Source organism: Salvelinus namaycush, chromosome 8 (genome assembly GCF_016432855.1).
Source record: "Salvelinus namaycush isolate Seneca chromosome 8, SaNama_1.0, whole genome shotgun sequence".
In the NCBI taxonomy this organism is placed as follows: Eukaryota; Metazoa; Chordata; class Actinopteri; order Salmoniformes; family Salmonidae; genus Salvelinus; species Salvelinus namaycush.
In genome coordinates this window covers 61,856,375-61,879,574 of record NC_052314.1, presented here as the reverse complement: position 1 = coordinate 61,879,574, position 23,200 = coordinate 61,856,375, and the positions used below count along the sequence as shown (strand labels likewise).

Below are 23,200 nucleotides of genomic sequence, written 5' to 3'. Positions count from 1 at the left end.
GAGACTTGAAATTGAGCTCAGGTGCATCCTGTTTCCATTGATAATCCTTGATGTTTCTAACGCTGGATTGGAGTCCACCTGTGGTAAATTAAATTGATTGGACATGATTTGGAAAGGCACACAACTGTCTATATAAGGTCCCATAGTTGACAGTGCATGTCAGAGCAAAAACAAGCCATGAGGTCGAAGGAATTGTCCGTAGAGCTCCGAGACAGGATTGTGTCACAGGTCTGGGGAAGGGTACCAAAAAATGTCTGCAGCATTGAAGGTCCCCAAGAACACAGTGTCCTCCATCATTCTTAAATGGGAGAAGTTTGGAACCTCCAAGACTCTTCCTAGAGCTGGCCGCCCGGCCAAACTGAGAAATCGTGAGAGAAGGGCCTTGGTCAGGGAGGTGACCAAGAACCTGATGGCCACTCTGAATGAGCTCCAGAGTTCCTCTGTGGAGATGGGAGAACCTTCTAGAAGGACAACCATCTCTGCAGCACTCCACCAATCAGGCCTTTATGGTAGTGGCCACCCGGAAGCCACTCCTCAGTAAAAGGCACATGACAGCCCGCTTGGAGTTTGCCAAAAGGCACCTAAAGGACTCAGACCATGAGAAACAAGATTCTCTGGTCTGATGAAGCCAAGATTGAACACTTTGGCCTGAATGTCAAGTGTAACGTCTGTAACTAACCTGGCACCATCTCTACGGTGAAGCATGGTGGTGGCCACATCATGCTGTGGGGATCTTTTTCAGTGACAGGGACTAGGAGACTAGTCAGGATCGAGGGAAAGATGAACGGATGCAAAGTACAGAGAGATCCTTAAACCCAATCGATTATCTCTGGAGGGACCTGAAAATAGCTGTGCAGCGAAGCTCCCATCTAACCAGACAGAGCTTGAGAGGAACTGCAGAGAAGAATGGAAGAAACTCCCCAAATACAGGTGTGCCAAACATGTAGCGTCATACCCAAGAAGACTCAAGGCTGTAATCACTGCCAAAGGTGCTTCAACAAAGTACTGAGTAAAGGGTCTGAATACTTATGTAAATGTGATATTTCCTTTTTTTTTTTTTTATACATAAAAAAAATCTATAAACAGTTTTTCCTTTGTTATTATGTAGTATTGTTGCCTGTTGCCGACCCCTGGTCTATACTATCCACTTCTATCTATGCTGAGGTGCTTCTATTTAGTCCTTATCTGCACTGTGTGTAACACGACATATAAATGCCACTAATCTTTTCTTCAATAGGATATCATACAATATAAATAATATTTACTAATAGTTCATATTATACAATCATGGTCACATAGCAATGTGGCTCTTCCACCCTTTTCATCCAGTGACTGTGTCCCACCTTGCCTTGAATTAATTTTATTGGACATATTTAAAATACATATAAAGTTGCGTCGTTCATCTGAGCACAACAATACATCCCTTAAAAATTACAGATGATTTAAAACACACTAAAGTCTATCAACCTTGCAATTATATTAGAGTCCAGACCCATAACAATGTGTTTCTTTCGTCCATTCTTTTCCATCCTGTCCCATCATACCCCTGCCTTAGTCTCCAGACAGGTCAATCTGCTCCCAGACAACCTTATTGAACTGAAATGACTTTCACTCAGAAGAATTGCTCTCGCTCTGTTCTCCAGTGTTTTGTTTCCCCTACCTTCTCCAGTACAATGCACTCCTCAGAACCCAGCATTCCAAAATAATGTTTGTGTGTGCGTGTGTGTGCCCGTGTGTCTGTGTTAGTGGGTTACAAGCAGTAGTTCAGGCTTTAGCCTCCTTCCCAAACTAATTACAGCCAGTGATGTTTGGCTTGTTTGCGGCTCAGAGGTTATTCCATTTTGATTTCCGGAGGAGAACACGGTATATGGATGTGAGGGAATATTGTGGTTATCGTGCCTGACATACCTGCCATCCAACCGGGTCTCAGTATACTCTCTCTTTCTCTCTCTCTCGCTCTCGTTCTGTCAGTGAGTGCACTTTGTAATAGGAATGCAGCCCTTTCTTCCTTGACTGGAAACCATGGCAACGATAAAAATAGTTCCCAAGCAAATTTGCAATAAGTCTTCTTACAGAGGTGGGAGGGGGGATTCAGACATTTGTGTTAATCTGTGTTTTTTGAGTCGTTGGTGTTATTTTGTATTGAGAATTCACAAGTGTACAATAAGCACACAAATGAAGCAAAAGTGTAAATATTACACAGTGGCGCCCCCATCTGTCTAAATGTTAAAAGCTCTGATTCAGAGTTCTCCGGTCCAGTTACTTAGGGGAGAGTGGGGTAACACGGAACCCAAACCGGCTGCGCGCGTGTGACATCGTGCATACATTTATTTTGTCCCCCTACACCAAACGCGATCACGACACGCAGGTTAAAATATCAAAACAAACTCTGAACCAATGACATTCATTTGGGGACAGGTCGAAATGCATTAAACATTTATGGCAACTTAGCTAGTTAGCTTGTACTTGCTAGCTAATTTGTCCTCTTTAGCTAGCTTGCTGCTGCTAGCTAATTTGTCCTGGGATATAAACATTAGGTTGTTATTTTACCTGAAATGCACAAGGTCCTCTACTCCGACAATTAATCCACACATAAAAACGGTCAACCGAATCGTTTCTAGTCATCTCCCCTCCTTCCAGGCTTTTTCATCGTTGAACGTATATGGTGATTGGCATCTAAACTTTCATAGTATTACCACGACAACCGGCAACAGTTCGTCTTTCAATCACCCACGTGGGTATAACCAATGAGGAGATGGCATGTGGGTACCTGCTTCTATAAACCAATGAGGAGATGGGAGAGGCAGGACTTGCAGCGTGATCTGCGTCAGAAATAGGAATGACTCCTATTTTAGCCCTTGACACGCGCGAGCAGTGTGGGTGCAATAATTGAATAACATAGATTCCTAAATGTATTTTGCAACGCGAGCGCACGCGACGTGAGCGCTGTAGTCAGGGTATTTTTTACATTCAGCATCACTGTTAATGAAATATAGTATTATTTCTAGCAAAGATATCTACATATATTTCAGGATGTTGTATATCCCTGGAAATAATCCGAATTCATGTAAACATTACAGTTTTGAAAAACATAGCTATGAAAAACATAGCTACAAATGTCTGTATTGATTGAAATATTAGCACTACATTTTTTAAACCATCTTCATTTCCCAAACACAATTCATCATAATCACAATCGCTTTTTTGTCTTTTAATATTTTGAAGAATCTTTTAACACAGGCTTAACACCAAACAAACACTTTGTACTTTTTAAAATGAACATAGGCCAGGCCCTGTTGTAACCTCATATCCCACCAATAATGCCTTGCATTACACTTGGGAAGAAAACACTTCCATTTGCTCAACTTGCCATTGGCTCAACTTACCCCAAGACAAACATTTTGACTTTATTAGCCCACACAGCTACAAGGATGCACTTTCATTCTAGGTTTAGGACCTCACATTGAAGCTTATAGAGACCCCAACTGATGTATAGAACACTCTTAAGATGATCTACTTTGGTTTAGAAGCATCATGAAACCTCTAACACAATAAATGACTTTTTTGACCTAACTTGCTTACCACTTTTTCCATGTGTTTTTTTCCTTCATAGACTCCATGAAATGATGACCTCTTCCTAAATATTTGGTCAAATTATACATTGTGTATGGTTTCCTAGAAACAAGGGTGGCTCAACTGACCCCTTTGGCTCAACTTACCCCACTCTCCTCTACTGTCACGGAGTATGGATGTCTGACAGTTAGCCTACATGTGACAGCTGTTAGACTGACACTCTATTGACACTGGTAGTATCTCACATTGAACAGATATCATCAAAACATCTCCAGGAATTTTACCTCGTCCTGTGAGTTGTACGCTAAAGCAAATTGTTACTCGTAAACGCATGGGAGTCATTCATAAACCCCTCATATTTCTGCTGATATGAGAGATTAATGAACATCTACACTTGTCCTCTGAAGAGGCCATTTTCTGAAGACTGGAGGAATCTCTCCACATGTCAATGAAGCCTGTAAAGCCAGCTTGACCATTAACCTGAGGCTCCACAGGAAAGCACCCTGCCTCGTTTTGATATGGCAGAGCAGGGAGAGAGGTGGAGCGCTCACACACACAGCGGGAGAGAGGAGGAGAAGCGGAGGAGAGGTGAAATGTCCCAGGGTCCTTTCCAATTAGTCAGCATGACCACTCTAATTCTAATCAAGCTGCCAAGTTTGAAAGAGGGGAGAGGAATGAGAAAGAATGGAGGGACATGAAGAGATAAAGAGAGGCATAGGGAGGAAGAGAGAGCGAGGGAGACAGTAAGGGAGAGGATAGCAGACTGAAGGGGTTCAGAGTAGCACTACTGACACCTGCCCTCTTCCTTCCTCTTCTTTCTAGCTCTTCCTTTGATGCAGGAAAGAGGGGTATCGAGCGGAGTGCTCTGGAAATAGGATTCCTTTCAGTCCCTCCGCTCAAAGAGGCTTATAATGTGGCCCTGCCAAGCAGACAAAGTGGGAATCCACTTCAAGTGTGGACAGAGGGACAATAGGTTGTCTGTTAGGGTCTTGCAACAAACAGAACACAAACCCATCTACACAACCATTTCAACAACAATATCCTCACTCTGAACTCAGTCCACAATAACTCAGGGCTTTGAAATTGAAAGATACCTGTGATTCCTTTCTGGAACAATAGGAAAAACAAGATGTGCTTTTTTCTTTTCTTTCTTTACTTCAGTGCTTACAACTAGGGTTGCAACATTCCGGGAACATTCAATACATTTTCTGATTTCTCCCGAAATCCCAGAATCAGGAGGGAATAAGCAGGAAATCCAGAATCATCCAACCAGGTATTCTGGAAAACCAGAAAATGTATTAAGTGTTCCCGAAATTTTGCAACCCTATTTACAACACACGGTCGGTTGAGTTACAAAGGTTTTGCGGCCTTGCTTAGAACACATAGCTAGCAGGCTGACAGAAAGCTTTTGAAGTAATGTACTGAGGTATTATTTGTGTTCCATCTCCATTCAGGTATGGATGTGTGGGGGCAGTATGTACGACGTACCATGCTCCCGAGTAGGACATATCTACAGGAAATACGTCCCCTACAAAGTGCCGTCTGGAACAAGCCTAGCCAGAGTAAGTTAGACTGACCAGTCAGTACACTGCTTCCATCAACTGGTTATGGCTAACATGCAGCCATTTTGACTGGTTGCACATGGCTGATAGTCAAGCTGAGGATGTAGGTCCAGCCATCTATCTGATTTAAGATGAGGTCTGACTAACTCAGCACACTGTGACCTGTGCTGTGATAAGCTAAACACACAGACAGTCCATCTCCTTACCCCATCTCTCCTTCCCTGTCTCTCTCCCTTATCTCAGAACCTGAAGAGGGTGGCTGAGACATGGATGGATGAGTACACAGAGTTCATCTACCAGCGTCGTCCAGAGTACCGCCACCTGTCCACCGGGGACCTGACGGCCCAGAAGGAGCTGAGGAGACACCTCAAGTGTAAAGACTTCAAGTGGTACATGAACGCTGTGGCCTGGGACCTGGCCAAGTACTACCCCGCTGTGGAGCCGCTGCCTGCCGCCTGGGGAGAGGTAGGAAGTTAGGAATACACACAGAACCACCACACACAGACAAGAGCACGTACGCACACAGACAGAGCTAACGCACCTACAGAACGAATGAACACACTCGCAAGAGCCGGTACACACACACACGAACAGAAAAGCATTCAAAGGCATATAAAACCATATGTGATTACCTTAGAATCCAAAATTAAACATCAGGTCATGTTTTCGAGGTCACTTACTGAGGCATTGATACAAATAATAGGACTTCTCACAATACTTAGGTCTACATAAACCCACTGTCTTACATGCCACCAATAACAGCTAAGTCTGAGCAGTATCCACAGGCTGATTTGGTTTCTTGCGTATTTTTAGCTGGTATTGTAATGAATGAATCTATTTCCAGACACCAATACATCAGCTAAGAGACAGTCCCTGAATGCCTCCACAGGTGTGTCACGGAAGGCTATTATTCTACCAGCCCTGTATCCCAAATGGCACCCTATTCCCTTTATAGTGCATGGCTTTTGACCATGGCGCAAAATAGTGCACTATATAGGGAATAGGGGGCCGTTTGGGACTCTTCCACGTTCATTGATTTATGAATGTCTGGTGCTCGCTGAAACGTAATGCGTTTCTCATATGGGACAGGCAGCCAGCAGCCTGCTAATGAAATGTTTTAGAGTAGACAGTGTCACAAAACGGACACAGCTGGACTTTCTGCTTCACTACTCCCAGAAACCATAAGTAGCAGATTTTACTTTACATTGTCCATAAACATGACATGCAGTTTGCTGCATCGTATTCTGAGATATATATAATGCCTCTCTGTGTTACCTGTGAAGGGATGGGGCTGGAGATGGCCTTGGCATTTTATTACTATCTCACTCTGTCTGTTCTCTGGCACACACACACAATCTCACTCTATCTGCGCTCTGTGAGGATGGGATCTAGCCTCAGGCAATCATACCCATAAATGCAGGAGCTGGAATCAGGTTGCCTGGAATCCACACTCGTATGCTCCGTTCACCATTTACAGTTGAAGTCGGAAGTTTACATACACGTTAGCCAAATACATTTAAACTCTAATTTTTTCACAATTCTTGACATTTAATCTCAGTAAAAATTCCCTGTTTTAGGTCATTTAGGATCACCACTTTATTTTAAGAATGTGAAATGTCAGAATTATAGTATTATTTATTTCAGCTTTTATTTCTTTCATCACATTCCCAGTGGGTCAGAAGTTTACATACACTAATTTCGTATTTGGTAGCATTGCCTTTAAATTGTTTAACTTGGGTCAAACGTTTCGGGTAGCCTTCCACAAGCTTCCCACAATAAGCTGGGTGAATTTTGGCAGATTTCTTCTGACAGAGCTGGTGTAACTGAGTCAGATTTGTAGGCCTCCTTGCTCGCACACGCTTTTTCAGTTTTGCCCACAATTTGTCTATGGGATTGAGGTCAGGGCTTTGTGATGGCCACTCCAATACCTTGACTTTGTTGTCATTAAGCCATTTTGCCACAACTTTGGAAGTATGCTTGGGGTCATTGTCCATTTGGAAGACCCATTTGCGACCAAGCTTTAACTTCCTGACTGATGTCTTGAGATGTTGCTTCAATATATCCACATAATTTTCCATCCTCATGATGCCATCTATTTTGTGAAGTGCACCAGTCCCTCCTGCAGCAAAGCACCCCCACAGCATGATGCTGCCACCCCTGTGCTTCACGGTTGGGATGATGTTCTTCGGTTTGCAAGCCTCCCCCGTTTTCCTACAAACATAACGATGGTCATAATGGCCAAACAGTTCTATTTTTGTTTCATCAGACCAGGGGACATTTCTCCAAAAAGTACAATCTTTGTCCCCATGTGCAGTTGCAAACTGTAGTCTCGCTTATTTATGGCAGTTTTGGAGCAGTGGCTTCTTCCTTGCTGAGCGGCCTTTCAGGTTATATCGATATAGGACTCGTTTTATTGTTGTGGACATAGATACTTTTGTACCTGTTTCCTCCAGCATCTTCACAGGGTCCTTTGCTGTTGCTCTGGGATTGATTTGCACTTTTCGCACCAAAGTACGTTCATCTCTAGGAGACAGAACGCTTCTCCTTCCTGAGCGGTATGATGTCAAGCAAAGAGGCACTGAGTTTGAAGGTAGGCCTTGAAATACATCCACAGGTACACCTCCAATTGACTCAAATGATGTCAATTAGCCTATCAGAAGCATTTTCTGGAATTTTCCAAGCTGTTTAAAGGCACAGTCAACTTAGTGTATGTAAACTTCTGACCCACTGGAATTCTGATACAGTGAATTATAAGTGAAATAATCTGTCTGGAAACAATTGTTGGAAAAATGACTTGTGTCATGCACAAAGTAGATGTCCTAACTGACTTGCCAAAGCTATAGTTTGTTAACAAGAAATTTGTGGAGTGGTTGAAAAACCAGATTTAATGACTCCAACCTAAGTGTATGTAAACTTCCGACTTCAACTGTAAATAGTGGGGATTCCAGGCTAAGAATCAGGTATTCATGGAGATTGTTTCCCAACCAGTTTTTTTTTCCATAGGGAGGTTGGGTGCAGGAGTAGTTTTAATCATCACTGATAGATGGTTAGATGGACCTGGGATACATCATTCACTAATAAATTCACCCTATGTGCCGGAAGGAAACCACATCCTCCTCTCAAGCCACTGAAACATTTCAGAAACCTCACGGCGAACACATTGTACGTTAATATGAAAAATGAAATTCATTTGCATTACATATAATTGGATTCCTTGCTCTGCCTTCTTTTAGAAAATCTCACTTTCTATATTTTTCTGACGTCCTGGCCCCTGGGTCAGGGTACTAATGATAATAGGTAGAATGGAAGTCCGTCTCCGCAGTGACCCACCTTTCCCACTCTCCTCTGTTCACGTCTACAAGGCCATTAGCACAAATTGTACAAGCACACACACACACAACACAAGTCCCAGCTTATTACCGTCCCCGCTGATTAACCACCCCTTCCGTATTAGCCAGAGGTGAAAATGGATAGTAAATAAGAAGTGAAGCGGTGTACCTCTTGATGAGGAAATGTTTGCACAGTAGGTAAATATCTCCTCTTTCCTCCCCCGGGTGAGGATGATAGTAATTTTATCGTCAGGCTGACAGCTTCATGTGCCATCTCTTCTCTGGCTCTCACCCTGCCTGTCATCCCACCTGTCCCCCCGCTGTCACCCCACCTGATCTATGGAACTATAAAGATCTCTCATTGGGTATTCAAGCCCAGATTGCAAGGGAGGAGAGGGAGAGAGAAGAGAGAGGGGGGAGAGAGAGAGAAAGAGAGAGAGAGAAAGGGATAAGATCAGAGGGACAAAGAGAGAGTGAGATTGTGAGACAGACATAGAGGAGAGAGAGCTCAGATTAAACTTCCTCTACATCTCTGGAAGATGACGATCAGGGGGTCAGCCTTCTCGACACCTCAGCCTTGGAGCTGTGCAGACTGGGTAAATAGGGGGCTGTCTGTCTGACCCCCTCCCCACCATCCAATCTTCCTCCCTCCCCACAACTCCACACCACGGCTCCTTCAATAGGTCTAAATCACTTCAAGTGATGCAATCATCAGGCCTTTTGATTCGGCTCTAACTGTGTCTCTAGATCAGCGCTGGCATGTTGATAGGCATGGCATCAGGGATAAGCACTGTGTTTTGCTCCTGGGCCCATTTCAGGCAGATGAGGCTTGGGAAAAGTGGAGAGTGAAGGCCCATTATGCAGTACAATTCGCACACCATTATTGGTCTTTCAGAGCGATCAGCAGTTTACTCCTAATGACCCTGTGGTTAAATGCACTTTGTCGATGCGGGCGGCAGGCTGAGGGAGTTTGATTATTTGAAGTTTCTGAATTGCAATGCAGGTGGGTATTATTTTGCATTTCCAACTGCACTTCTTGCTAAACTTTTTGCTTCATTACATAATAATGCTGCTCCACGGGTGCCTGATAGGCACATAAGTGCCAAGTTTGTTTGCAGCATTTAAAGGACTAAACTCGTATTATTGTTTGCCATGTAAAATACTGTAGAACTTTGCAACAAAGATTTGTATTATTGGTATGTATCATCCTTTTGGAATAGTGTCCGATTGATATAGGTCTATGTCAGGGAAACAGTGTTTCACTGTCTTTTCTCATTGGCTGCATCCTAGAGAATATAAGTAATCTTATCTCAGAGTAGAACTATGTGTGGGTGACGATGTGACCTTCCAGAGATGGGGCTGCCTGTAGAAAATTGGTCACATCTGACCTGTACCTAATGGATGTTTCTGTTGTTGTTCAAGAGGAAAGGTGAAATCACTTGTCTTGAATATTTCACTCCTTCATGATGGGAAAAGGGGAGAGCCTCTGTAGTTTAGATGCAGGAGCAACCAAAGAGGCAGAAAGCACTGAGGCAAGAAATGTGTCGCCATTTTGTAGAGAATTTATCTGCCATTCCTTTAGTTTTCGTTGCTCCATATTTCACAGCTCACAAGTTTTAATCTCAACTCCACAAAAGAAACCGGTTATCCTGACCCAAATAAAAGCTGTAATCTGTACTCTGTTATTAGAAAAACATGCACAACATTGAGGAGAGCTGACATTGAGTTGGTATACATTTTTATAATCAACATTTTCAGAGCCAACCATAGCGTTGTTGTCAGACATTCTCCACACTAACAGTCAAATAATCCCCATTATTTGCTACAGCCCTAGCTAATGTCTTTGGCCCCATCTAGTGGCGAGCAGGGGTAGCAACTTTTATAAGAGAGTCAACGCTGTGCAAAACACCTCTGAGTATTCCATCCCTGGTCTCCTTCCTGTCAAATACAGTGTCTCACTCTGACCCTGTAGGACCTCCTCTCTCCAACCATTCCTCTCGCTCTCTCTCTATCTATCTCTCACACACTCTAACTCACTCTCCCCCTCTCTCCTCCTTTGTCCTCTCTCCTCTCCTCTGCCTTCGCCTTTCTCTCTCCTCTGAATGTGTTAGTGAGGGCCACGGAGACAGACAGAGACCAGGCTACTTTAGATGCAGTGCATCTGGATTCATGCATTATTGAGCCATACTGTGACATGAGCCAAGCTCACCTGAATGCTAGAAAGAGAATGAGGCAAATGACACAGTCAATCAAATGTGTTTGAGAGCCAAGTAACTCTGAAACTTTTTACGTTTTCACAGTAGGGGGCGCCTGTTAACTCCGGTTTAGAGGGAGGAAGATGCTCCAGGAACGAATTAGCTTATCTCTTACAGTCACTGGTGAGAGTAGATCTTGTCAGCAAACTGTGAGAGCTTTGATACCATGTCAGATCATACGCTGTTACGTAAAACCACATACTGTGTATAGATAGTTGGCTGCTTGTACTAAGTTGCTGTGTACAGTGTGTTTGGAAGGTTGCCATGGATTCCAATCTACACTGGAGTCCATTGATCAGAGCTTTGAGCATTAGAGAGAAGCCGGAGTATCTCATCCTGTGGTCTCTACATCTATAGATGTATAGTGTGTGTGTGTGTGTGTGTGTGTGTGTGTGTGTGTGTGTGTGTGTGTGTGCGCACGCGCACGCAAGTCTTCACCGAGGCCTCCCTTTCGCTGTTTTTGGGAGGCTTCAAAGTGTGTGTGTGTTTGGTTTTAACTGAGCCCTCCCTCTCTTTGTGTCCTTGTAGATTCGTAACGCTGCATCAGGTCTGTGTATAGACTCCAAGCACGGCCCCACAGGGACCGAGCTGCGACTGGACGCCTGTCTGAAGGAGGGGGCTGAACGCACCTGGGCACACGAACAGGTAGGTACAACCGGAGCCGTGTACTGTATAGTAGGATGTAGCTGTTCGTCTATACTACATTATACTGTATAGTAGAGTGTATTCTATACTATATTATACTGTATAGTAGGGTATAATCTATATTATACTGTACAGTAGGGTGTAGTCTATATTATATTATACTAGTAGGGTGTAGTCTACACTATAATATACTGTATAGTAGGATGTAGGTGTTCGTCTATACTACATTATACTGTATAGTAGGGTGTATTCTATACTATATTATACTGTATAGTAGGGTATAATCTATATTATTGTAGCGACCCGCACAGACAGCTGTGTGTTATGTGTTAGGCTAGTAGGTGGTTGTGTTGTACTGACCAGTACCCAGTGTTCGCGGGGTCCGACATGCCAATCAACCTGCTATCTGCCAATCACGGGAATGCCTGGAATGTTCTGATGTCGGGCATCCTGGCGGTTGGCAGAGTGGCGTGGAGGGGGGTTGGGCAGGGGGATGGAGCATTGGAAGTTAAGACCAGGTTTAGCTTTTGTTCTCCCTCTTATGTCTGGCCTTCACAAGAGAAGGTCACGGTTGGCTTGTGGTTATCTTTCATTTATTTGGCGTGGGCTACGGCTAAACAGTAGCCTGTGTAAAGTTGGTTTAATAAACCGTCAATTCGTAAAGTTGGTTTAATAAACCGTCAATTCGTAAACTCAATCCTCTGTCTGGACAATTGTTCCTTTATGATCTAGTCAGGTCATTACATTATACTGTACAGTAGGGTGTAGTCTATATTATACTAGTAGGGTGTTGTCTACACTATAATATACTGTATAGAAGGGTGTAGGTGTAGTCTAGACTATATTATACTGTATAGTAGAGTGTAGTCTATATTATACTGTATAGTAGGGTGTAGGTGTAGTCTATACTATATTATACTGTATAGTAGGGTATAGTCTATATTATACTAGTAGGGTTTATTCTATACCGTATTATACTGTATAGTAGAGTGTAGTCTATACTATATTATACTGTATGGTAGGGTGTAGTTTATACTATATTATACTGTATAGTAAGGTGGTGTCTATACTATATTATACTGTGTAGTAGGGTGTAGTCTATATTATACAGTATAATATATTATACAGTATAATATACTATATTATATGTAGTCTATATTATATCATACTGTATAGTAGGGTGTGGGTGTAGTCTATACTATATTATACTGTATAGTAGAGTGTAGGTTTAGTCTATACTATATTATACTGTATAGTAGGGTGTAGTCTATACTACAGTATACTGTATAGTAGGGTGTAGTCTATACTATATTATACTGTATAGTAGAGTGTAGGTTTAGTCTATACTATATTATACTGTATAGTAGGGTGTAGTCTATACTACAGTATACTGTATAGTAGGGTGTAGGTTTAGTCTATACTATATTATACTGTATAGTAGGGTGTAGTCTATACTACAGTATACTGTATAGTAGGGTGTAGGTTTAGTCTATACTATATTATACTGTATAGTAGGGTGTAGTCTATACTACAGTATACTGTATAGTAGGGTGTAGTCTATACTATATTATACTGTATAGTAGAGTGTAGGTTTAGTCTATACTATATTATACTGTATAGTAGGGTGTAGTCTATACTACAGTATACTGTATAGTAGGGTGTAGTCTATACTATATTATACTGTATAGTAGGGTGTAGTCTATACTACAGTATACTGTATAGTAGGGTGTAGTCTATACTATATTATACTGTGTAGTAGGGTGTAGTCTATACTACAGTATACTGTATAGTAGGGTGTAGTCTATACTTTATTATACTGCATAGTAGGGTGTAGTCTATACTATATTATACTGCATAGTAGGGTGTAGTCTATACTACAGTATACTGTATAGTAGGGTGTAGTCTATACTATATTATACTGCATAGTAGGGTGTAGTCTATACTATATTATACTGTGTAGTTGGGTGTAGTCTATACTATATCATACTGTATAGTAGGGTGTAATCTATACTATATTATACTGTATAGTAGGGTGTAGTCTATACTATACTGTATGGTACAGTGTTGTCTATACTATATTATACTGTATAGAATGGTGTAGTCTATACTATATTATACTGTATAGTAGGGTGTAGGTTTAGTCTATACTATATTATACTGTATAGTAGGGTGTAGTCTATACTACATTATACTGTATAGTAGGGTGTAGTCTATATTATACAGTATAATATAGTATAATATATTATACAGTATAATATACTATATTATATGTAGTCTATATTATAATCATACTGTATAGTGGGGTGTGGGTGTAGTCTATACTATATTATACTGTATAGTAGGGTGTAGTCTATACTATATTATGCTGTATAGTAGAGTGTAGGTTTAGTCTATACTATATTATATTGTATAGTAGTGTGTAGTCTATACTACATTATACTGTATAGTAGGGTGTAGTCTATACTATATTATACTGCATAGTAGCATGTAGTCTATACTATATTATACTGCATAGTAGGGTGTAGTCTATACTATATTATACTGTATAGTAGGGTGTAGTCTATACTATACTGTATGGTACAGTGTTGTCTATACTATATTATACTGTATAGTAGGGTGTGGTCTATACTATATTATACTGTATGGTAGGGTGTAGTCTATACTATATTATGCTGTAGAGTGTAGGTTTAGTCTATACTATATTATACTGTATAGTAGGGTGTAGTCTATACTATATTATACTGTATAGTAGGGTGTAGTCTATACTATATTATGCTGTATAGTAGAGTGTAGGTTTAGTCTATACTATATTATACTGTATAGTAGGGTGTAGTCTATACTACATTATACTGTATAGTAGGGTGTGGTCTATACTATATTATACTGCATAGTAGGGTGTAGTCTATACTATATTATACTGCATAGTAGGGTGTAGTCTATACTATATTATACTGTATAGTTGGGTGTAGTCTATACTATATCATACTGTATAGTAGGGTGTAGTCTATACTATATTATACTGTATAGTAGGGTGTAGGTGTAGTCTATACCATATTATACTGTATAGTAGGGTGTAGGTGTAGTCTATACTATGTTTTACTATATGGGTGTTGTCTATACTATATTATACTGTATAGTAGGGTGTGGTCTATACTATATTATACTGTATAGTAGGGTGTAGGTTTAGTCTATACCCTATTATACTGTACAGTCGGGTGTAGTCTATACTATATTATTGTCACGCCCTGAACATAGAGAGCCCTTGTTTCTCTATGGTGTAGTAGGTCAGGGCGTGACTAGGGTGTATTCTAGTTTATCATTTCTATGTTTTGTTCTAGTTTATATTTTCTATGTTGGTGTTTTGTATTATTCACAATTAGAGACAGCTGGTAATCGTTGTCTCTAATTGGGAATCATATTTAAGTAGATATTTCTCCCATCTGTGTTTGTGCATGTGCACCATGTTTTGCTTAGGTTTCACTTTATATTAAAGATGTGGAACTCTACGTACACTGCGCCTTGGTCGAGTTCTTACGACAACCCTGACAATTATACTGTATATTAGGGTGTAGTCTATACTATATTAAACTGTTTTGTACAGTGTAGTCTATACTATATTATAGTGTAAAGTAGGGTGTAGTCTATACTATATTATACTGTATAGTAGGGAGTAGACTATACCATATAATACTGTATAGTAAGGTGTATCTATACTGTATAGTATGGTGTAGTCTGTACTATATTATACTGTATAGTAGGGTGTAGTCTATACTATATTATACTGTATAGTAGGGTGTAGTCTATACTATATTATACTGTATAGTAGGGTGTATTCTATACCATATTATACTGTGTAGCGGGGTGTAGTCTGTACTATATTGTACTATATAGTAGGGTTTAGTCTATACTAAACTGTATGGTACAGTGTCGTCTATACTATATTATACTGTATAGCGGGGTGTGGTACTATAGCACATCACCGGCCTGTTAATCAGTCAGTCAATCAGTCAGTATTAGTCAGGAATGGCCCTTCCATGAGTCCGGCCTGTTAATCAGTCAGTCAGTCAGTATTAGTCAGGAATGGCCCTTCCATGAGTCCTGCCTGTTAATCAATCAGTCAGTCAGTCAGTCAGTATTAGTCAGGAATGGCCCCTCCATGAGTCCGGCCTGTTAATCAATCAGTCAGTCAGTCAGTCAGTAATAGTCAGGAATGGCCCTTCCATGAGTCCGGCCTGTTAATCAGTCAGTCAGTCAGTATTAGTCAGGAATGGCCCTTCCATGAGTCCGGCCTGTTAATCATTCAGTCAGTCAGTCAGTAATAGTCAGGAATGAATGGCCCCTCCATGAGTCATACTGTAACAGTATGTTTTATTTATTTAACCTTTATTTAGGCAGGGAGCCCCATTTAAAGCAGCAATCTGCAATTGCTACATCCATTTTGTGACTTTTAAATGAATTATATGTACCCATTGATACTTAAGGAATATAACTTGCAAATGTTATTGTTTGAACTGCATATTGCCCCTTGCAAGAAATACCTTTTTGGGAAGGTACCCTGCAAATCCTTTGATTAAAGATGATCATTTCAATCGTTTGATTAAAGATTAGTTGCAACATGTGCTGTCTGCAAAGCAGCCATCACAACACTTAGTCTCGCAAAAGAACCATAACATACGAAATACACAGAACTACGCTAAAAGGAAGATTCCACCCATGATATAGTCCCAAAATGTTTTTTTGCCTGTCAGCAATCAAGATATACAACTTTCAAAATACAGCAATACAGCTGGTATGATGCAGTTATTATAATTTTGCATCATACTGGCATTATTTATGTATTTTGAAAGTTAGATATCTTGAAAACCTGATTGCTGACATGAAAAACATATTAGTAGTATAGCAACAATGGACTAATGAAACAAATACCAAAAGATCATTTTTGGCCGGCATTTTCCTTTAATACAAAACAAGTTTAGGGTACTGTAGCCGGCGATTGCTTCATATGCAACTAATGTTCCTGCTGTTTACTGTTAAATCTGAACAGATCATCACCACATTCTTGTCCTCATGTTCATCCGCCTCTAAAATGACCTTTAGGGTAGTCATACTGTGAATCTCATAACGGAACTTGGATACCATGTTGTGCCTGTGTACTTGTTTGTACTCAGATATTTACATTTGGCTGGAGAGAGGACATCAGGCCAGGGGATCCTCTCCACACCAGGAAGTTCTGCTTTGACTCCATCTCCCAGAGTTCCCCTGTCACACTGTACGACTGCCACGGCATGAAGGGCAACCAGCACTGGCGCTATAGGAAGGTAACTTTAAACAGAATTAAATAGAACACGATTATATTGTATCTGTATGGTACTTACTTTACTTCTGTTTTGGCTTTATATTCCATGTGGAATGTAAATTATCAATCAATAATCAACAGAAAGCCTGGTAACTTACTGTTATAACACCACATCAAACACCTCATCATTCAGATTACTACCACAGCCACAGGACGGTAGCTAAAACTCATAAGTTGTGTGGTTATTCCACAGCCACAGCAAGGCAATCTAACTAAATTGCGTTGATAGCAGTCCTACACACCAGGGAAATGTCCATACGTAGCCACGTAAACACTGTAGTAAAGGAAAGTAGGCCTGATGTATTGAGTCACAACACAATATCAAAGTCATCAAACAGAAAAGATGTACACCGTGTTTTTACTGCTGCGTTCCAGGTAGAGGAAAGTAATAGGGGACTTATTTTATCGTGGCACCACTCCTATTTCCTCCACATCGTTTAGGGAGGAGAGATGAATGTTTACTCAACGCAAAATCAGAATGTCATTACAGTCCCATCTCTCTTCAGGTTCTGCCTAGAATGACTCAATGAGGTTGAGGTGCACAGATGCCAGCGTGAGTCCCAGATCTGTTTGCCACCTCCATTACTGTGGCAAGACAACACAGTCAGGTCTTGAACTCAAGCTACACAGATGCAATAGCTGCTTATTAAAGGGCTGAGGTGGGCTTGAGGCTGTGTGAACATTGTAAAATCAGGAAGGCGGACGCATGATACGAGAACAAAATGACTGCCAAGTACCTCTGAGGCGTTCTCCACCTCCTCATCTTTCACCACAACTTTATCCCTCCCCACAGAATCCTTTTTCAGTTTGAGTCCATCACTGGCTATTATTATTGGAAGCCAGGGACGTATTTTCATTTTGTGTTGTCAGTTTTCAACGATTCGTACTTCCTTCAATTCCTCTTTCTTTTGCAGCTGAATTTGTTACTTTTCCCTTTCTGTCATGCGAGGGAGGATGAACCCAAAGAATAAACATTCAGAAAAGGAATGTAATGGTCCGTTGAAGCTTTGGGTTTAAAAACTCTTGTGTGTTGAACTCATATTTCTCAGCCTAGTTTAACTCCCAAATTCAGACCCCTCACTCCATGAAATGAAGTAAACTCTGATTAGAATGGAGGGAGGAAATACCTTGTTGCAGTCAGATGCTCAGCTCCCCGTCTGTAATCTGTTTGAAGGGAGTGGGAGATGAGAGAGCAGGATTAAACAGCAGCCTGTCTGCCAGAGACAGGCTTACCTGTCTCTACTTTATTTGAATAATTTATCTCAATCCTTCTTTTCCTCTCTCTCTCTCTCTCTCTCTCTCTCTCTCTCTCTCTCTCTCTCTCTCTCTCTCTCTCTCTCTCTCTCTCTCTCTCTCTCTCTCTTTCTCTACCTCATGCTTTTTCTTTCGCGCTCTGTCTCTCTCGCACACTCTCTCTCTCTCTCTCTGGGCCAACACATACAGGATAAATTGCTGTACCACCTGGTGAGCAGCGGTTGCATGGACTGCAGTCCCGGTGATAAGAGGATTTTCATGAATAAATGCGACCCTGGGTCGGAGACACAGCGGTGGCTGTTCCAGAGAGCCAACGCCACCGTCCTGGACAAATTCAACAGCGCTGCGGCTGCCAGCTCCTAGGAACCAGGCGCCAACCCCCACGACAAAAAAACAAAACAAACGTGTGCATTGTAGCAGCAAGCGGCCAGCCAGTTAGCTAGCGGTCCTGTCTCCCAGACCCCCCAGCTCATCAACGTGGGGGCTACAAAGTGGAAGAGAAGGGGGTGGGGGGGCTGGGGCTACGTTTCTGTTCTGTCTGCGGATCCTCTGCCCGATGGGATCAGATCCAAAATGGAGGATAAAGACTCCTTTCTGGCTGAAAGAGATTCTGGGATTCTGCCTGGTTCTGCCCAATGGGCTGATGGGACGTTCAAGGTCGCCTATTCTCAGAGAACTAATCAGACTAAACTAGACCCAAGCTAAGCCGCCACACAGGGGCACCTTGCTGGACGAGGACACAGAAACCTCCAGAACACTGTCCTCTAGGTCCTCTATGGGTTAAAGGTCAAACACAGCAGGTCTAGTAGACTGGATTTGTTTGTATCAGGTTGAAAAAGGAATTTTCCAACTGTCACTCTCTTCAGATCGCATGGTGGATTTGTACTATATCGGAGGCTCATGAATAATTTGCTCATTTTTGTAAGGCTATTTATTTTCCATGATTATTTTATTAGTATTTATTTTGTGTTAATTTATTTTGTCTTTTTTTTTAAGAACAATAATTTATTAAGTGTATACTTAAATGGGTTTTTCAGATTTCTGGTCCCCGTGATTGTACGATTTGAAGTTGTGAAGTTCAGCCAATGAAAATGATGTAGTAAACATGAATAAAATTTGAAAAAAGTACATGAAATATTGCAATTGTATGGCGTGTGTGAGCATTTATATGATGACACATCTCACAATGATATTACATGGCGATAGCAGCCAAGAAGATGCCCATGGACTTATGATTATGCATGTGGGTGCTCATTCAAAAGTGATGATTGTGTGCCCACTTTTGAAGTTTTCAAAACTCGTCTACATGTGCACTAATGGGACGATTCAGTCTTAGGAAATGTATGCCTTTTTTACACATTTTGATTTAAGCACTTCTTAGTATGTGCTATTCAGACTTACCCTATGCACGTGCGTAACAAGGTTTGCGGGTGTGGCTCCCTTGTGCACAATGTATACATTTGATAAAATTCCAGAAAACACACCCACTGGGTGGCCTACCAATTTGATCAGGGAGTTGTTCTGTTAGTTCATCTTCATCAATCCCTTTATTCGCCCACACCAGCAGAAATCCACTTTTTCGAGCTGAAAGATGATGGCCAGAGCTTACCCTTGGTGTTTCCCAACGATTTAATTCAATAAGTCATCGTTTTAGTCAAAGTATGATATATTTGGGCTAGAAGTGACAAATCCAAACTGCCCACTTTGTGCAAATCCATGTGAATGCAGTCTTTTCTTATGATATGACATACAGATTATTTTCAGCCTACGTTTCGTTTCAGTGCTGGGTTTTATTTTAATGTTACCACCCACCAGCATGGCATTGTTTATTAATCAGAAACAGCTGCAATGTTATTCCTCTTCGCCACTGAGGTGACAGCCTTTGTTCCACTTGGCCGCCTGAGCCATGGAGCAAATTAAAGTAGGAGCAAATTAAATGTTTTTTGCACCTCCTTTTCTTACTAGAAAATTATCATAATCCATTGGATAATATGTACATTTTCACCGATTTAAAAAAAAAAAAAAAAAAAAAAAAAAAAAAAAAAAAAAAAACCTGGTCTGTATTAAAATATATATATATATTATAAATGGTATAATTGCGTCATATGATAGCGTTTTACAAACCCACTCCCCCGTCGCCCCAAGATTAATGATTTTGTCCACTAAAGTTTTGCTTCACTACACGCTCTACTGCTTTGATTGGTGTAACATTAGCTAGAAACCACAAGTGTCTGTCCAGATAATGAAAAGGCACCCGCAAAATGTTTATTCAAGGAATTTATAGTTACATGTAGCCTATCATTTCACTTCCCCTGTGAGAACCATGAGCACCGTCTGACTTGGCTTTGCTCTACCACATATCAAGAAGCTGATTAAACAGCATGACCATTACACAGGTGCACCTTGTGCTGGGGGACAAGAAAAGGCCACTCTGAAATGTGCCGTTTTTCCACACAACACAATGCCACAGATGCCACAGTCTCAAGTTTTGAGGGAGCAGGCAATTGGCATGCTGACTGCAGGGATGTCCACCAGAGCTGTTGCCAGAGAATTGAATGTTAATTTCTCTACATAAGCCACCTCCAACGTTGTTTTAGAGAATTTGGCAGTACATCCAACCGGCCTCACAACCGCAGACCACTTGTAACCATGCCAGCCCAAGACCTCCACATCTGTCTTCTTGCCCTGCTGGATCTTCTGGGGGGGGGGGGTATTTATGTCTGTAATAAAGCCCTTTTTTGGGTAAAAACTCATTCTGATTGGCTGGGCCTGGCTCCCCAATGGGTGGGGCTATGCCCTCCGAGGCCCACTCATGGCTGCGACCCAGTCATGTGAAATCCATAGATTAGGGCCTAATGAATTTATTTCAATTGATGGATTTCCTTCTATGAACTGTAACTCAGAAAAATCTTTGAAATTGTTGCGTGTTGCGTTTATATTTTTGTTCAATATAGAAAAACACTGTTCAATATTTCCGGATCTTCATCTTATTCTTCAACTATTTATGTGGCGGATTCGCAGCCGCAATTTACGGACAATGTCAAAACTTTGGAGATGACAATAGATGGCAAAGTCAAAGATAGTCCAGTGGTTTCCATCTGTGGCGAAGTTGTCAGTGCCCCATTTGTTGATGTTTATCTCTAGGACAGGAAATTACATCGAACTAGTGGCGGAAACTTCCTCTGGGGGTGTCCTTTAAATGCGGTGTACTTTTCATTTGATTTTGATCTGCACAATATTAGAATGTAGCCTTATGGAGAATGCTTTCAGAATGGAGATCAATGAAAGATAGCCGTCAAAACATATGGATATTTATCTCAGTTTGAGAACCCATGCATAGATTTCAAAACTGTTGTTTCACAATATGTATGTTTAGGGACGTTTTCATGAATACTAAAGGTTCATTGAAAAATATGGTTTCATTCATTCAGTGGTTTCATTCATTCTGAAATTTGCCACATTCAGTTCATCAACCCAAGGTCATGTTGGAAGATCAGTGTAGAAATAATAATAATAGGGAGAATAGTGTACAATAGTTTACCCTAGCCTATTGCCTGCACTTGAATGGAATTTTGTGATGATGGTTCAAACTGTTACAAACATACAGCTTGGTCTGCGCTCCATAATGATTTAATCAGCCTACATGTTCATTTATTTTGTTTTACATTAAATATGATCAACTATTACTAGTGATCCTCAGCAACAACCACACGGACGTGGCAGCCTTTACAGACAAAGCAAATTAAGGTAAACAAAACAATGATACATTGGCAGTTAAATATGTGTGGTTATTTCTGACAGTCGATGCTGATAGTGACTAATATTTAACATGATAGAAATGGTAAGAAACAGTCAAAGTCGTCGGGGCATACAATTAAAACATTTTGAGAGTGCCGGCAGGTAGCCTAGCGGTTAGAGCATTTGGCCAGCAACCAACCGGGTGGTTGGTGGATCGAATCCCTGAGCTGACGAGGTGTTAAAATCTGTCATTCTGCCCCTGAGCAAGGCAGTTAACCTACTGATCCCCGGGCGCCGATGATGTGGACTAAGCCAGCTCCCAGGCACCTCTCTGATTCAGAGGAGTTGGGTTAAATGTGGAAGACACATTTCAGTTGTACAACTGAATAGGTATCCTCTTTCCCAAAGGTTCATTTGGCACGACTGTCGTTAGGCAATCAAATGCACCAGGCTGCAGTAGCCTCTCCATTTGGCCTGCGTATCCAAGTTTCATCACTGCTAGTTAAAAGGCCATTACAATTATGCATAAGGTCACAGCATTTTATACTTCACTGTAGGAAATGGGCGGAAATGCCTGTCATGTTGATATGCTTTAAAAAAAGATATTATAGGTCCCCACCCCTCAATCAGTAACTTTACTCCCACTCATCTCCAGTTCTAAATTCCAACCCTTGATTTCCCTCAGCCCATCCCACCTATCTCTGCTGGCCACCCTCTTCGGGATTTTTACACTCCATATATCTTTCAACTACGCTGCGATGTTTAACATACAATTTTAATCTATCTAATCGAATAGAATCAACAGATTGCGAGAGTATTAATATATTATCGAGTGACTGACTGAACAGGTCTCTCCAAATCTCCCAGCAAGGGTTCATTTACATTTTTGGAGGTTGCTAAAAATGTGGGTCTCAAAACAGGTGGGGCCCAGCCCAAATGACAGTTTATGGAGAATGGTGTTATTTTGATCTGAAACAAGAAAGTATATGTTTTACACTTGGAACCGATAGGTTCGCTCGACCTTATTCATGGTTTCTTTGCGTGTAAAACTGGAGGAATTATGAGGGAATTAAGTCAGTCAGAATACGTGTATCTGTAGACACACACCTCTGCCACACCTCCATTTCTGTGATCTCCACCCCAAACAAATACTTGGCTGGCACATGTGTTTCCCCATGCTTAATGCTGACTTTGTAACCAAGTGGGAGCTGAGAATTTACCAGTTGTGAAGTCATAAATACCAGTTGGATGCAGTCACGTGCTTTGAACTCGTTGAGAAACACTGATTGGCTAATGACAAACAAGCTGCATAAACTACAAGTACAGCTATCATGCTTGTAAACAAATGATAGTGTTCAAAAAACATATTAATAGATTGCTTTTTATAAATAATGTTTTGTTGTTGCATTTAACTGCCGAAAATGCTGTTATCGGGTTAATTTCCTTAGTAGGTATTTGTATTTATTAGGGATCCCTTTGCTACTCTTT

General features: G+C 41.2%; 1 protein-coding gene across 1 annotated transcript in view; it reads left to right on the top strand.

Annotated features, from left to right (window-relative positions):
- The window catches only part of LOC120052233 (polypeptide N-acetylgalactosaminyltransferase-like 6), a 256,332-nt gene extending 237,995 nt beyond the window's left edge, over nt 1-18,337 (top strand). Inside the window, exons 8-12 of the mRNA XM_038999056.1 lie at nt 5,028-5,135; nt 5,379-5,600; nt 11,248-11,364; nt 16,533-16,682; nt 18,164-18,337. Coding sequence (XP_038854984.1) covers nt 5,028-5,135; nt 5,379-5,600; nt 11,248-11,364; nt 16,533-16,682; nt 18,164-18,337 — 771 coding nt within the window. The remainder of the gene's footprint in view (nt 1-5,027; nt 5,136-5,378; nt 5,601-11,247; nt 11,365-16,532; nt 16,683-18,163) is intronic.
- The last annotated feature ends 4,863 nt before the right edge of the window (nt 18,338-23,200 follow it).